Source organism: Melospiza melodia, chromosome Z (assembly GCF_035770615.1).
Source record: "Melospiza melodia melodia isolate bMelMel2 chromosome Z, bMelMel2.pri, whole genome shotgun sequence".
Lineage (NCBI taxonomy): Eukaryota > Metazoa > Chordata > Aves > Passeriformes > Passerellidae > Melospiza > Melospiza melodia.
In genome coordinates this window covers 59,496,343-59,512,780 of record NC_086226.1, presented here as the reverse complement: position 1 = coordinate 59,512,780, position 16,438 = coordinate 59,496,343, and the positions used below count along the sequence as shown (strand labels likewise).

The 16,438-nt window shown below is 35.4% G+C and overlaps 1 protein-coding gene across 1 annotated transcript in view; it reads left to right on the top strand.

Annotated features, from left to right (window-relative positions):
* Window positions 1-16,438, top strand: part of AUH (AU RNA binding methylglutaconyl-CoA hydratase) — a 111,585-nt gene that overhangs the window by 36,520 nt on the left and 58,627 nt on the right. Inside the window, exon 4 of the mRNA XM_063179899.1 lies at window positions 5,993-6,079. Within this exon, the coding sequence (XP_063035969.1) occupies window positions 5,993-6,079 (87 nt within the window). The remainder of the gene's footprint in view (window positions 1-5,992; window positions 6,080-16,438) is intronic.

The following is a 16,438-nucleotide window of genomic DNA, read 5'->3' as shown; positions in this document are numbered from 1 at the left end:
GCCTTTAACTTCCTATGACTTCAAGAATCGGACATTTAAAAGACAGGACTCTGTAGAAGGATACGTATTTTATGGTGGAAACAAGACAGCAGTGCATTACCCCTAACAGTTTTTTGAATATTTTCTCTGACAGTTGTTTGAATTGACTTGTTTGTAGCTTTCTTAAGTGTGTGCAATTAGGCCATAGATGTAAATAGCCTGGGGCGTACTACACTGCGAAGCTGTGCTTGATGGCTCCCGGACATGCTTGTAAAATCTTTGAAGGTATCTGGCATAAACCAGTGGCTGGTAAGGTTAGACTTGTTGTGTTGGGTAAAGATCTTCATTCGATTTAGGCTTATCATTTGTGTCACCATCATTATTCTGTACATTGTGCCACGTTTGTCATCCAGTCTGCAAGGGCCCTGCAGAGGAAGGTAGATGCTGCCTTTGGATTTAAAAACAAAAAGGAGGAACTGTGGTGGCTAGCAGCTGGCCTGGAGGCCTCACAGTTACAGATAACCCTAATTATATAACTTGACCAGTCTAGGCCATTAGGAAGCCAGTTTAGACCATTGGGGATGCAGACAGCTATTGGCCAATAAGCCAGGTGGCAGCTAAATTCAGCCGATCAGGGGCAACTGTGCGGGTTTACAAAAACTGTATAAAGAGAACTCAGTAAAAGTTGGCTGTTGTTGCGTGAGCCTTGAGTGTTGTGTTCTGTGCCCGTCTCAACTGTGACATTTCATGAGGTACTGTAGTTTTAAAATTGGGACCTAAGTTGTCCTAAATAGACTTCAGGGCTTAAAACTTTTATTTCTGAAGTTCTTTGAAATTTGGAGAAAAAGAAATGTGGATAATTCTTTCTGGCTTTGCATGTAAGTTGACTATAATGTTGTCCTCCTGAGCTTCCTCTTGAGGTGTTTTTAACCTCATAGAAATTTATTGGTATTCTGCTAATGATTTGTTGGATTTCTTGGAATGGCTTCTCTGGAAGTTGAACACATCTGCTTTTAAATAAAGATATTTCCATGTACCTTAATGGGTTTGTTTTTTGTGGTTTAAAGTTAATCTGTAGTGTATGTCAAAGTTGACCCTTTGCCCTCAGTATTTTATTTAGTTCAGTATGTATGGAGAAGGACGAATATTTATTCACAGTCTGCTTAAATACATTGTGTGGGAATAAGATGTGGGTTCATAGGAATTCACAGCATTTTAATTGGTGAGGTAGTGCATGTTTTGTACTTCTAGCTGAAAGCATTGTAAGTTTCCTTCATAAATTCCTTAACTTGGTTGAGTGGATTGTGATGCCTTTGTGTTTTGCTGTTTGCAGTGTTCTTAGCTCTTGCTGACAAGATACAGAATAATAGGTTATAGTATGCAAGACGGTATCTTCTGATACTCCCCAGTGTCTCCTCCTTATTTAAATTTTGATGTATTGACAGAGCTAGTCGATCTGGCTTTACTAAGATCAAAGGGCAAACTCACAATAACACTGCTGCGCTAAGAATTTAATGCTTTATTCTACCGAAAATGCCTGTGTATGTGTCACTTCCTTTCCTCTTTGCAGACAAAAGACAATTCAAGCACCTTTAGACACTTGATAGAATAACTTCACTGTTTAATTTTGGTGTGCCAGCTTTCTAAAAGACCTACTTTAATACAAATTATTTATTGAATAAAGGTAAATTCTGTAAGTTTCACATATAAACCATTATATTTTATGCCATTTTCATTTAGAGATTTTGGGGTGTGTTTTGTAAGTTGCATAGAATAGTCTGTACAGGAAGATTTCTAGGCATTTGTATTTGGAAAGTGAGACTTATAGTTGGAATGTATTTTACAAACATAACATATAGCTTTTCAACAGTATATAAATTCTGATTAGTAACTTTGTAAAAATAACCATATAAGGCAGGACGCATGGGGTCAGTGTAATCACTATAAAAGTTGGTTTCCTTTGGTGTGTTCTCTGAGTTAAAAGCCATCCTTGTCGTACATATGTGTTCGTGGAAAATTCTGGTGAATAACAACAATATCCCTATCTTGCTGGACTGCCCTTGGCTTTCTCAAATAAACATTTTCTCTGGCATCATTGTGAAGTGGAAGTCAGGCACATGCTGCAATAATTCTCTCAACTGACAGTATATTACAGCCAACCATTGAATAGCCAAATATTTGAAACTATGCAAAAGAGAGTTACTATGACAGGGTTTTCATATTTAGGGAAAGTAAGGTAAAAAAGGCAAACAAACTAACCTTCCTATTTTCTTCCAATATAGGAGGAGGAAAGTGAGAAAGTGATGGATCAAATTCCAGCAGAGATTTTCTTTTGGATTGACCAACCTTAATACAAGTGTAGGTAGTATTTAAAACAGTATGCATCTTCCTTATACCAGTTTCAAGAATTGATCGGGAAAGACCAAATCACAGCTGACCACTAAAGAACTGCTGTTTGTACTGGTAGTTTTCAGTCATAGCTTTTCATTGGAGGTTATCAGGAAGGTCCAGTTTGCTGTGTAAATTTTGAAGTGGTACTTCTGTGAATTAAATTGATTCAAGTGTTTATTCACAAGTGGCAAGTACCTGAACGAATGCTAATATAGCTGTAGAAGGGAATGGTTGATGGTACTGTCAATGTAGCCTTTCGCTGTGGCACTTCTCTTTTGTCCTGCAATAGCAGCTTGTAATTTGAAAATGGCATTTCACAATCTTTAAAATGCAGTTCATAAAATGTTAGGAGCAGTGAGGTGAGAACTGGGGAGCATAACTCCTAAAATCACAGCCTCTGTTATTGTTCTGAGTGGATGAAAATCAATTAGTGGGACAAAGCATCGAGATACCAGAAAGCTTAATATGGGGAAAACAATGATTCATGCTCCAGTACAAAACGGATGGATGTGGGGACATAATTACAGTGTAACATCAAAACTGCAAGTTATATGCCTCCGCTCCCCGATAGCTTGGGTTTGCTCTTTTCCTTCTCGGGTAGGAGGTCTTAGAGGGTTCTGTGTTCAGTGTGGCAGGAAGGAATGGACCCACAGTAGAGTTGCTGGAGTCTGTTGGGAGTGGATGTGGGAGAGCGGATAGGTCATACTGTCCACAGCTTTCAGCTGTGGCCCTTAGAAAAATCACAGTTTTGTTGTGTCAGACTTTTTGTGGTTTGAAAACCTTAGCTACTTTGTTGCTCTCAGCAGCTAAGCAAAGACTAATTTCAGCTACTTTGAAGTAGAAAACCTGGGGTGAGAGAGGGTCGTTGGTTTTAGTAGCTAAGAGAGAAGAACTCTCTGGTTCAACTTGCGTTCTCCTTCATGGCTAGCTTCAGAAACAAAACACTTTCTACTGACTTAAAAACAGATTCTGAAGAAATATGTGAACAGTTCTTTGCTATGTGGGTCAGAATTCATCAATAATTCTTTGAGCAGTCAAATCTTATAACAGGAACAAAAGTGTTAAGTTGGTGGCAGTTCCATCTCCTGTGACCCAGAGGATGCCAAGGCATATGTTCTTTTGGAGTGCAGTGAATGGCTTCTGACTAAAATTCTTCCCTCTGAAAAAGCTTCAGTTGCTATTACTATTCTTTGGAGAGCTAAAATAGAAAAAGGGCTACCAAAAGGGCTCTTTCCATTTCCTTGACATTTGTGAGGGAGAAATATACAAAAAAAGGAAATGTTAGTTTACAAAAGTTGATTAAGACACTAAGATCACATATGTACTTGAAATTTCTTTACGGTAGTCCATATTGTTAATTTTAAATTAGCAGCTATATTTTAATCCATTCCTGAACAAGTTTTTTGTTAAATATTTAATCAATTTATGTAAATATTTTTAGAGAAATGTATATTCTAACTGGTGGAAGAAATCTAGAGTGTATTTTTTGTTTTAGAAGATTTGGTCTCTTTTGGTTGAGTCCATTTTTCTATGCATATATTCTAGTCTGAATAAATCAAACCCTAAAAATGGCTTTAATCATATATTGACAGAAGACTTTCTTTGCAGTAATGCTAGATATTTTCTTTAATATGTTTTTCAAGGGAATGCCCAGTGAGCAGGAATTCAGTGAATGGAAGTTTTGAGTCAGATTGCACAGCCAAAGAGGTTTTTGTACATAAAGCATACAGTTTCTTACATAGGCAGTGATTTGAAGAAAGTTGAAGAAGCTAGATCCAGACTTTAACTGATATCAAGTAAATGATACTTCTTCATTTGCATCCTTGCTGATGTGACTTCTGAAGCAATTTACCACTTAGCTTCTTAAACACAGCATTTCAAAAACTCCTTTTAGCTCCAGAACTCTATATGTAAATGGATTTGTGAAAGTTGCTTGCAGTTTTATTTGATTTGGAGTTCTTTCCAGATTTGTGGGTGAAAATTTTGCTTTTTGGGTTCCTGGCAAGATTTCTGTATGCATTGATTGTGAATTACTAAGTTAGCAGGTGCAATTTTTCTGCAGTGCAGGCTTGACTGTAATAATTCCTGTTTTGTACTGTCTGGTTAACTGGCCTGTCCTACTGACTCAGTTGGGGTACATTCTAGAACATTGTTTGGAAGTTTTTGACAAAGTGCCTGGTACTGTAAATTAGGCTTAACATTACTTAGCGGGAAATATGCAAATGCAGCCAGGACTGATGCTCCATTGTTTTTATATTGACATATATAGAAGGAGAACAAAAGTCACAGTTAAATGAGAAGCTTTGCTATGGCAGAAGAACAAGGAAGGATGTAGAGCTGCATTATTAGACATGGTACTTTAAAGTGACAACGAGTGTCCATCAGAAAATGTCAGATTGAGATACTGATTTTCGTAGAACTAGCCTAAGGTTTTTTAGCATTAAAACTAATGCTGCCAACAAAAGTGTGTCTAAGACTATGTCTGATGAAGAGGGTCAGGATGGCCTCTAATGAGTTGAGTCCAGAAAGTTAGAAGGTGAAATGAAACCTATGACTGCATAATTTAAAATTCTGAGCCCCAGTCTTCACTTAATCTGGGTTCAGTGCATTTTCTTAAATGGATAGTATTCTCAGGGTAGAGAAACATAAACCTTTTTTTTTTAATTGTCTTTTTTTAGCCTTTTCAGGCATGCAGAGAGGCCAGCTGAATAGGTTATTTTTTACCAAATGGAACTAATGCACACTAAGTTGCCTTGTGTCTGTTTCACTTTTTTAGAGAATAAATGTGTCTATGCAGGTTTTGCCTTTTTAATATATTGTTCATCTATAAGAAAGATAGACTTTTATATTTAGCTATTATTTTTACTATTACTGTTAGTTTTCTTTTTTTTTGCACACTCATGAGAAAAATGTCAGCTTTTTCTATAAGTGGGATTTTAAAAACACATTTGTGTCCATATCTATGCTTATTAAACAAACTTGATTTTTATATACTCTTGAAAAAATAGGTAAAAATTTTCAAGATGCAACTTTTTTTTGACAAAAAATGATGGTATGTGACTTATTCCAAAATAAATATAAGTAAATGAGTGGAAAGTGAACTGAAAAATTGGTCCACTATAGCATTTTTATTTAGATATATAGTCTGTTAATGTAAAACCATGCAATTTATGTACCGCATAATCTACCAGTAAGAGAATTACAAGAGTACAATATGAAAAACATGTATTTATCAGACTTTGAGACAGAGTTGGGAAAATAAATAGTATAACAGATGAACTATAAACATAAATGCTACTGTTCATAAACTATTTTAATAAAAGAAAAAGAAATGGCACTGGGAAGAATGTACATTCTGAAAATATTTTTATAATAATTTAATTTTTGTTTGTTTGATAATTTTTTTTGTTTGTTTTGGGCTTTTTGGTTTTGTTTTTGTCTTTCCTTGATAAATAGTTCATATTTTCTTTGAAATCTCTGGAAAAATTATATGACCAATTTAAACTCCTTGTTTAGAAGTAGACTTAATTTTTTTTTATAAGTGAAGAAATATTTTACTTTTTAAAATGCATACACAATCCTGTTTATAGTTTGCTAAATATGTATGAAATATCACTTACAGGTGCTGACCTTAAGGAAAGGGCAAAAATGCATTCAAGTGAAGTTAGTTCTTTTGTTTCAAGAGCAAGAGCAACTATTAATGAATTGGGTAAGTAACCTCTCCCTTGAAAAATGTTATTGTAACTTTAACCTGAGAATGTTAGATCAGAAAAATGACATAATCATGCATAGTTAGTGGTAGAGTATCCCTAACTGTGTAGTGTCATATCACAGATCTTGAATTGGAAAGAATCCATAAGGATTATGGAGTATATTGATAAATATTAATCATGGTGCATTTATTCCTTTAAAATGTTCCAAGTTGAGTTAGACTTTTTGAAAGAATGCTAGAGAAGCTAAATCTCAGCTGAAATAGAGGTGATTTGCCCTGTTGTTTCCATAAAGGACGATGGTTCAGTGACATCAAAGTACTTTAGAATTCCATTTTTACTGCTGCATTCTTGTGGTTTCTATAATTAGTACAGTCTAATATATGTTAAACATCAGCTACTAATACAAATTTAGCTACTAAGGTCTTTAAAAATTTTGTTTAATATATTTTGGTGTAGTAAAACCTGTTAATAGTTTTGTATTTTAATCAGCTTGTACCAATTCTTAAGGATAATATTTGCTCTGTATATTTTAGTTTAGGAATTCACCGACAAATAATTATATTTCTACATCTCTGCTGATCAGTTTAAATATAATTACTTTTCAACAGGTTATTGGCAATATGATCTGTTGAAAAGAGAAGTGAAGTGTTTTAAGGAATTAATTTTCTACATTTAACTTTTAAAATTTATTTAGATGCATTTCCTTAAGAATGATGTAACATTTTGATTTGGCAGAATGTTATGAATGGATAGTGGGGTTTTTTTAGGTAATGATGACCTGCTGAAGAATGATACTTTGATTAGGTAATTCATGCAGATACTTATGTGCTGAAATGACTGTCATGTCTTTGAAGTGAAGTAGACACTCAAGACTGTTTAAATAAGTGAAATCTATAAAATACCTAGATGACATGAGCAGATCATTAATTTTCTGCAGCTGATATTATATGTCATGCTAGTACTTGTCCTTTTATTGGGAATGCCAAGCGAGTGGCAACAAGTTGTTCCTTTCATTCTCTTCGTAAGAATTTTGAGAGGCTTGCTTATCATTAACTAGTAATTTTTAAGCCTTCCTTGGCTTGAAGTTACTGGAAATACTTTAAGCTGCTGTTAGTATTTAAATATGAGCTGGTTTCAAGCTTTTTCCTATGATTAGTAAATAGGTTTTTTTTAATAAATTATTTTCAAATTTTTAAGTGAGAATATTTCTAAAGTCTGAAGAAATATTTGGATTTGGCATTCTTCACTGAATGACTGGAAAATGTTCAGTTGTTTGATGCATTGTTTTGCCTCAAGATTGAAAAAACCCTGAGAAAAATGTTTGATTGTTTTCATCTTCATTAAGTTCGTGTGAGAGTATTTAACTGCTGAATATGTAAGCAAATTTTCAGTGTTATGTTAAAGGCTTGCAGCGAATTACATGCCTCAGTCAGTTCCACTAGACCACTCTCAGAGGCCCATCCCGCCTGGCCTTGAATCTTTCAGGGATGGAGTATCCACAGCTTCTCTGGGCAACCTGTTCCAGCAGCTCACCACCCTCACAGAGAAGAGCTTTTCTTAAAACTTACTCTATTCCAGTTTGAATCTGTCCATCTTGTCCTGTTGCTACAGACTCTTGTAAAAAGTCCCTCTCTATCTTTCTTCTAGGCTCCCTTCAGGTACTGGAAGGCTGCATTTGTGTCACTCCAAAGCCTTCTCTTTGCCAGGCTGAGCAATCCCAATTCTCTCAGCCTTCATCGGAGAGATGCTCCATCCCTCTGATCAACTTGGTGTCCCTCCTCTGGGCTCATTCCAGAATTCACTCACACCAGCAGGTCAATGTCCCTCCTATGATGAGGACCCCAGAGCTGAATGCATTACCCCAGATGGGGTTCTTATTATGCCATTCTTTACATGGAAATGATAGACAGTATCAGAAAAATATGTACAGGAGGTTAGATAGATGGTTGAGTGCATATGATGTCCCATGTGTCATGCCCTGATGAATAGAAGTGAATATTAATTTCATATCAAGTCGTTACAAAATATAGGGACATAGTATTTGCATTTGGTCACTGCAATTAATCTGTAAGTTGAAAATAATAATGGTGTTTTTCTTGTTCAGCAACAACTAGGATGCTGTGAGATAGTTAAAGCGGGGAAACAATTTTCAAATTAATATTTACCAATACAGAATGTTATGTAGCTAGGGAACAATATTTCCAATCTCCTATTTTGTTCTTTTTTCTATCCGAGTTTAATACTATAATCTCATTTAAAATGTATTCTGCTTATTGCTTTTCAGAACTAGGTCATGTTTTGATAATTGCATTTGTATTCAGATGTGTGACCTAGTAAAGAGTTATATCTTTTTAGCTATATTTTCAGAAAGAAGACTATTAAGTTACCTTTATAGACAAATTACAGTAAAGGTTAATTATGTCTTGAACAACTAGATAAACTTAACTTTTTAGAATTGACATCCTTTGACTTTCCTTAGTTTCTGTCGATGTCATTACATTTTAAATCCTTACACTGATTATTCTGTAAAAAGCTGTAGTATCATTTTGGAATACAGCTGCAGAAGGGAATTTTCTGAAAATTAAAAGCATACTGCACTTATTTATATGGGAATAATTTGTAACTTCTTACTAAATTTGGGTGAAGAAGTGAGGCTGTACTAAATGTGATTTTGTTTATAAATAAATGCTTAAAAAAGGAGCTGAAAAAATTGAACAGAGCCCCATTAGTTGCAGCACTTGGAGCTTTAAGCTGGGGAGGGGGAAATGAAAACAGCCTCTATTTTTAGCAGTGGTTGCTATTGCTAAAATTATACCAGAATTGTGGAGGTTTGTTTGGGGTTTGGGTTTGTGTGTGTGTGTGTGTCTGGGGTTTTTTCTACTTTTTTCTTTGTTGTTGTTTCTTTTAATAGTAAGAATTATAAGATTACTTGCCCATTACTATATTCTGCCTTGAAGCACTTTGTTACTGATGTAAGCTGTCTTTACCCTAAAGAAATTGGGAGAGAAAAGCCTTAATAGATCTCTTGTAACCATGCACAACAAGACAGCCTGGGTAAATTAAATCAAATGACAGTGATTTCCAGAAACATTGTTTTTGAGGCTTTGGGGAGGACAAAAACCCCATCATTGTGGGTCAGATCTCCAATATGCGTTTTATGGTATGCCTGTTGTTAAATCCATGTTGTTCTTTATACTGGCTGTGGAGTCAGAACTGCGATAGTGTGTATATGTTGTCTTTCGGGGTTTCAGTCCCAAAACAGACTGAGGCTGTGTATGGAGCTGAATGCAATAAACACACTCCTCAATAAAAACACCATATTTAATAAAAATAAAAACTGAAGCTGTAGAAAGAATTTTAATTCGACAAATACATGCAATTACTCAAATTGACATCTAGCTCCAATCTCTGTTAATTGAGAAACGTCATTGAGTAGCAAAGCTTTTCCAAAGAATGTAGATGTAAGTTCCCAAATCCCATAAACAGGAAATAAAAATTGGCAACTGACTTTCTTGCTTGCTTCTTAAAATTAGCATGTGGTTAGACTTGTTTTTTTTTTTTTCACATTTAGAGACAAAACACCTTACTCGTGGCCTGATGGAACTTAGATCTGAGCTAAGTTAAGAGTGAATTTTTTAATAAAATACTAAGGTTACTGGTTTTCTATTGGTTTTGTTGAATTATAACAAATCTTACGGGTCTTTGTTGGAAACATTTGATTAGTTTTTATGCATAAGCTGTGATACAACTTTAATAAATGGTGATATATAGTAACTTTATTTATATATAGTTCTATCAGATATGGTTAGTTTTAACATAGTCCACTTTGAATGAGATATCTGGAATGAAAGCACCTTGTGGTCAATTACTTGCATTTGTGTTTTTTATTATGTGCTTTTGATTTTATTCAGAGCAGATACAGTTCTACATTGACAGATTTTTTTCCCCTTCTTTAGCATTTCTTCTGTCCTTCTGCCTTTCAGTCATTGCCAAGTTTTAATTTACCTAAAAGAAAGCACTTGTTCATCCTTTGGACAAGCATCCTCTTTTCGAAAAAGTTCCTAGTTTGACTATTGAAGATTGTGCAAACATGCATTTTTTTATGCCATGTTATATGCTACATTTTGGTTTTGTATGCAGGCTGTCAAAAAATTATTTCAGAGGTTCCAAGAATGGTATCAAGATTATAAAAAATTTCTCTTGATTGCTGGTCTGCTATTACCCCACTTTCCCATTGCGAAGGCTTAAAAATTATCATGAATTATCATTGATGAGGTTGACGCTGTGTCTTATTTTACTGTTTGAATCTGTGAAGCTTCTGTGGAGGTTTGGTTAGCATTTTAAATCCTGGTTTAGGAGTGAACACTCAAAATTTACCAAATTCACCAAATCCATCTGTGTTTGCTGGAAGTAGATCTGGCCATCAAAAACGTAGAACTGTAGTTTGGAAATCCTGTGATAAGAGCTGTGGATTTCTCTCTTAGGGTAGAGAGGTACAGGCTATGAGTTGTGTTTACAGGAAAGCTGAATGAAATTTCAGATAGCTATCAAATTTCAAAAAGGACAAATTACAGGTGGGTTGTGCTGCCATTCAGAGCCATGCTGAACAGCTGACCTCAGGCATCATGCTCTTTCTGTGTTGCTGACACTGTGAAATATATTTTAGCACAGTATTTTGCTTGCTGTGCTATGATGTTGCCTGTGTGATTAAGAGTACAGCATAACTACTACAGTCCTTGAGTACCAGCATTCTGAGTTTGTTGCTAGGCTCTTGCTTGTTTTCCAATGGTAGATTTATTTCTTCTCTTGATATTGAATTAGTTTAAGATAGCCTTTGACTAAATGTTGTCTGATCCTAGTGCTGCTGTACAGCCATGACAAAAATCAGCATAACCTCAGCAGTAGTTTAGTTTTTCTTCTGCTAGTAATTCCTAGGGTTCTGGAGGACAAGAGAACATGGACTGGACATGGCTCTTTAAGTTTTCTTCCACAAAGGTAAATATGCCAAAAGTAGGATGCTACTCACTCAGATGATTTATTGAGATCAGCATAGACAGTTTGCACTGTGTTAAAACAGGCCCCAGTATCACTTGCTGTCCAGGGATTTCATTCCCTTGCCCAGGAGCCACACTTTGCATGTTTGATGTGTTGGTAACACTATCCTTTCTTCACACCGTTCAGGTTTGAAATTGCATATTTCAATTGCTGAATGAGAAAGAAAAGTTTGTTAGTGCTTTGCTTTGCCTGTCTTGGTCTGTGGCTCTGTTCCTTGAACTAATTGATATTCAAAGGGTAGCAACTCCTGACATGGTACTGAAAGCATAATGTTGCTCTTCTATTGAAGAAATCCTGAGCTCACTGATAGGGCCAAGCATGAGGCTTTCACTTCAGAATTGTCAAGTCTTGTAATGAGTACAACTTTCGCCTGGGTAGGCTCTGACTTGATATTACTAAGCTAGCTTGTTAAAAAAAAAAACAACCAAAAAACGCTTACTGTGAAATGTTAGCAAGTGTTTCTTCTGCAGTGTTCTGTGTTAATGAACTGGCTTGAAACTATTACTTGGTAAATTATACTAATATAGAAATAAAATATTTTAGCACTAGACTAGCGAATGTATTGTGTCAAACAAGAATAGTAGTAATAATAAAGTATGTGTTTTCTTCATACTGTAAATCAGACAAATGGACAATTAAAAAAAAAAAAAACAAAACTGTATCTAATTTGATTCTCCTAACAGCCAGAGACTATATTAGAGACTATAGCTGTGCTTGTATATTATATAGACAATAGTTTGGAGTTTTATTTTGTGTGCTTTTTAAGAAAAAAAAAAAAAACTTGCATAGAAGTAGAATGTATAAATTAACTGAAATCATGTATCTTCTCTGTGCTTCATAAATCCACTGCTTGATTATATGCTGTGCTGTTTTTGTGTGAGTAATAAGTTCTTAAATGTATTTAATAAGAGTAAAAATAAAAGAAATAGTTTTCATTTTTCTTTTATCCAAAGCTTTCACTTTTTTTACAGAAAGTGAATTCTGTTATCTAGGTTGTACTTCATTATTGTCTTATTGAGGGCAGAATGAGACTACAAGATGAAATGTTGGTAAATATGAAGAAACTGAAGAATCTGTTTATCAGACTGAGAGATGATTAAAATACCCAAATGATTTTTTATAGTACAAAAAAATCATAGAAGAGTTAGATACAGAAAACAGCTCAGGGGCTTAATTTAACCCCCTCTTTCATTCCCATTAGTTGCCCAGTTTCTGTTTCTTTTATCAAGAATGTAGAACACACTGTCTCTCTTACCTGACAAAATAAAATACCAAATAGAAAATTTTAAAATAAAGAATATAATGTTCCTCTATTGAAGTTGAAACTTTTTTCAGTTCAAAAAACCAGTGTTTCTATGTCATATATGAGAGTGAGTGATTAATGGAGGAGACTAGGAAATTAATAGGATTGAGTGAAGTGCCTTAGCCTCTGTCAAAATAAATGGAAGAAAAACTTTATTAATATATTTTGCTTAATAATCAGCTGTAATGTGCAGTAACCATTTTCATTAAAAAGCAAAATTTCTTTACAAATACTAAAAAAATGGGGTTTTCTTGTGCAGCTCTTTACTGTTGTTGATTGTCTGCCTGAACTTTGAAGGTATTAAAGGAAAGACAGTAATGTGCAAGTCTATCAACAATTGTAGTTTATTAAGCTTCTTATCAAAAGCACAGGAATTAAAGGGTGCCTAAAAGCCTTTCACAGTTGTGACAAGCAAATGTATGGCACAGAATTCTGTATTCAGACTTTAAAGTGTGGTTGTTTTTGCAGATGAATATATTTTTGAAACATACAGAGATACAGAAATAAATTGAATAATCACTTTATCATTGTTTTTGCACTTATGAGAGGTAAAGATTTGTAACATTTGATTACTTGCCTTGTGCAAGAATGATTTTACCAATCTTCTTTACCCTGACAGTCTCTCTCAGCCACTTTCAAATGTTGCTGAATACGCTGGCTGGATTTCTTAGTGTTACAGAACGGATGAAAGTACTTGTTGATGTATTTTGTTTCTGTTAGCTTTTTTCCTCATAGAAGAATCTTTTTTTGACAGTAGTGCTTGCAACTGAAAATGAAAGGAAACTCTTGTAGCCACTTCTAGATTACAGATTTTGCAGAGCTAGGTAACTGCTTGAAACAAAACTCATTGCAAAGGTTATATGCCATCACAATATTGTTCTTCAGGAAAAGGTCCTCAAAATGAAATCAAGATACTGAGCTGTGTTGTAATTTTTTTTCTGATTTCCTGTGACATAAATTATTTAGTATATTAAATGTAATTTTGTCATCCTAATGTTCCTAGTATAAAGAATTTTCCAGTTATCAGAACTGCACATGGACCGCCTCTAGTTGCCAGTCAAGGGGCACAGCTTGTGCCCTTTATGCCCCACCTTCCCCTTTATTTTTTTTAAGTTAAAAGATCTTAGTTTTTATAATGAAGAGCCACATTACCAAGAGACATCATGAATCTGGGTAGTGAAGAGATGGAAGAGAAATTTTTTTTGAGTTACAAAATAAGAATATTTAGGTATAAACTTAATTATTTAAAAAACAAAGTAAAGATCCATTCCCAGTTATTATGCAAGCTAGGATTTCGTTTCAAATAATCATTACTGCTAGTTCAAAATTCCTATTTATGTCTGTGACCTTTTGAAAATTCTTATATGACTTGTAACCAGACGACTTGGTGATTTTGGTTTCATAAAGAAACTCTGTAAAGTAACAGCTCTCAAACCTTTCAATGCTAGTGTAGAAATCACCCCATAGACTTGCAGTATTATAGGAGTTTAAGCTATTTTTGGTTGAAATATACACTAAATATAAATGGTATGTTAAAAAGTGCATTGCTTTGTAATAGCAAGACTAAAATTTGTAATTCTTTATTTGACATTCTCACTCTTAAGATATGACTCTTTTTCCCTCTTTCTTGCTTTCCTCATGGGTGACCTTCAATCATAGAATCTATCTACACATATGCACTTAGTGGTATTTAAACATTTAGGGAGCATGTGACCATTCTTTTTGTTAATTTGAAGTCTCCATTGTTACTACATTTAAATAAATGTACTAAGAAATGGGGAGGGAGATTTCTTATCTGTAGATTAAAATTTGTCCTTGGAGAGGTTCTGGAACAAGTAAATGTGGAAACTAAACTACTACTGGGCACACAAGGGACAAGAAAGTCATAAGGTGAAGTCATAAGGTGGAGTCACAGGAGGGAAATGTTGCTTAACCAGTCTCACAACCTATGATGAAACTAGAGTTTGTTCGATGAGAAACATTGTTTCTCATTGTTTGTTAGATTGAGAAACATGGATATTGTCTACCTTGACTTCAGTAAGGCTTTTGACAGTACCTCTTGTAAAATTTTTGCTGAGTAACTGGTGAGTATGGACTGGATGAAAATGCAATGAAATTGATTGAAAATTGGCTAAATGAATGGTTGCAGACTGTGGATCTGCAGCATGAAGTCTGCTTGGAGGCCCCTAGCCAGTCTGTATCCCAGGGGCAGCGCCAGATTCAGTCCTGTTCAACATCTTGTATGGTCTGGATGATGGGATAGAATGTAGACTCAGCAAGTTTGCTGATGATGTAAAATCGTAAGGAGTGGGTTGTGCTACCCTTCAGAGGGAACTCAGCAAGCTGGATAAACAGACTAACAGGAACCTCAATAGTTTCTACAAATCAAAATGCAGACAATCTCATGCACCAGGTACATTATGGGGATAATGATAGGAGAAGCAGCAGCACAAAAAGCCCTGCAGGTCTGGGTGGGACAGCAAGTTGAATGTGAGATGGCGCTGTGCCATTGTGGCCAGGAAGGATGGTGGTATGCTGGGCTGTATTAGGATCAGTGTTACCAGGAGTTGAGGGAGGTGATCCTTTTGCTTTCATCAGCACAGCTGAGGCCACTGCTGGAGTTCTATGACCAGTTCTAGGCTCCTAAGTAAAAGGCAGAGCTACTGGAAAGTCCAGTGAAGGGCCCTGAAGGGGCCTTTTCTCTTGCGTGAGAAAAGGCTGAGCAAGCTCAGACCAGGGAAGAGATGGCTCATGAGGTGATCTCAGTGATGTATGAGAGTGTTAGAAGATGGAGCTGGGCTGTCTCTGACGGTGTCTATTGACACAACCAGAGGCAATGGGCACAAACCGGAACAGAAAAGATTCTCCCTGAGATCAGGAAGTCCTTATTCACTGTGAAGGGACTGAACATTAATACAGGTTACTCAGGTGGTTCTGAAGTCTCCCTCTTTAGAGATCTTCCAAAATCACCTGGACATAAGCTTGAGCAACCTGTTCAAGGTGATGCTGGTTGAGTAGACAGGCTGGACAAGGTGAGCTCCAGAACTCTGTTTCAGCCTTGGCTTTGCTGTGATTTAAGGGTTTTCCACGTGCTGCAGACATATATAGGCACATGTTTGCCACACTTTCTTAATTTGCTAGAGTTAAATAACAAATTTTGGAACTGTTAATCTCCCTCAATTTATAGCATACTTTCCTCTAGTATTCCATCTAATACTGACAGTATGCAAGATACTTTTGTACAATTCATCCTCTTGGCTTTATGAGTTATAAAATCCATTATGCAAAAGGAAAAGTTACTTGCTGGAAATGCCCCCTGAAGTTGTTTGTCTTAGTAAGCTGTTCACTAATCAGCCTTATTTGTCAAATAATCAGAAATGGACCTGTGGAATAAATAGCTTGGACAATCTTTTTCTTTGTTCTGTGGCAATTCAGTTGTGTTCTTATTTAAAATTGAATTTTGTAGCTACTTCTGTCTTAGATGGATACCCACAGTTTTTGAGGCAAGTAAAGTATGTTCACTACTTCCAGTTTCATTCTGGGTAACAAGAATTCTTCTGCTCATAACTAAAGACAAGTCAGGGTTTTGAATCTGGTTGGGTAGGTACTAGAGGTAGTGACAAGCTTCTGGTTTATATCTGGATAGCTGTTCTTTCTGAAGGTTGGTTGCATGAGGTCACTGAATAAAGATGAGAAAGGCACAATAAGGACCTTTTTTTAACATTTTCCAGGTACAGGACAACACAGGAATAATAGCAAGGGAAGTTAAGGTGACTGTCTTTCGTTTCATTAATATTTTGTATCAAATGCATAAAAAGGCAAGCTTTAAACTAGGGCTTCATTTGAATGTTTGTAGATACCAAATTCTGACTGCTATAATTAGTTGAGTTGAAAATATTTTCCCTAATCTGTAAAAAGTACTTCAAAAATAGAAATTAATTATATCTAAGTTAACTAAGAAATAAGAAGTTAATTTTATATCTATATCTATATCTAT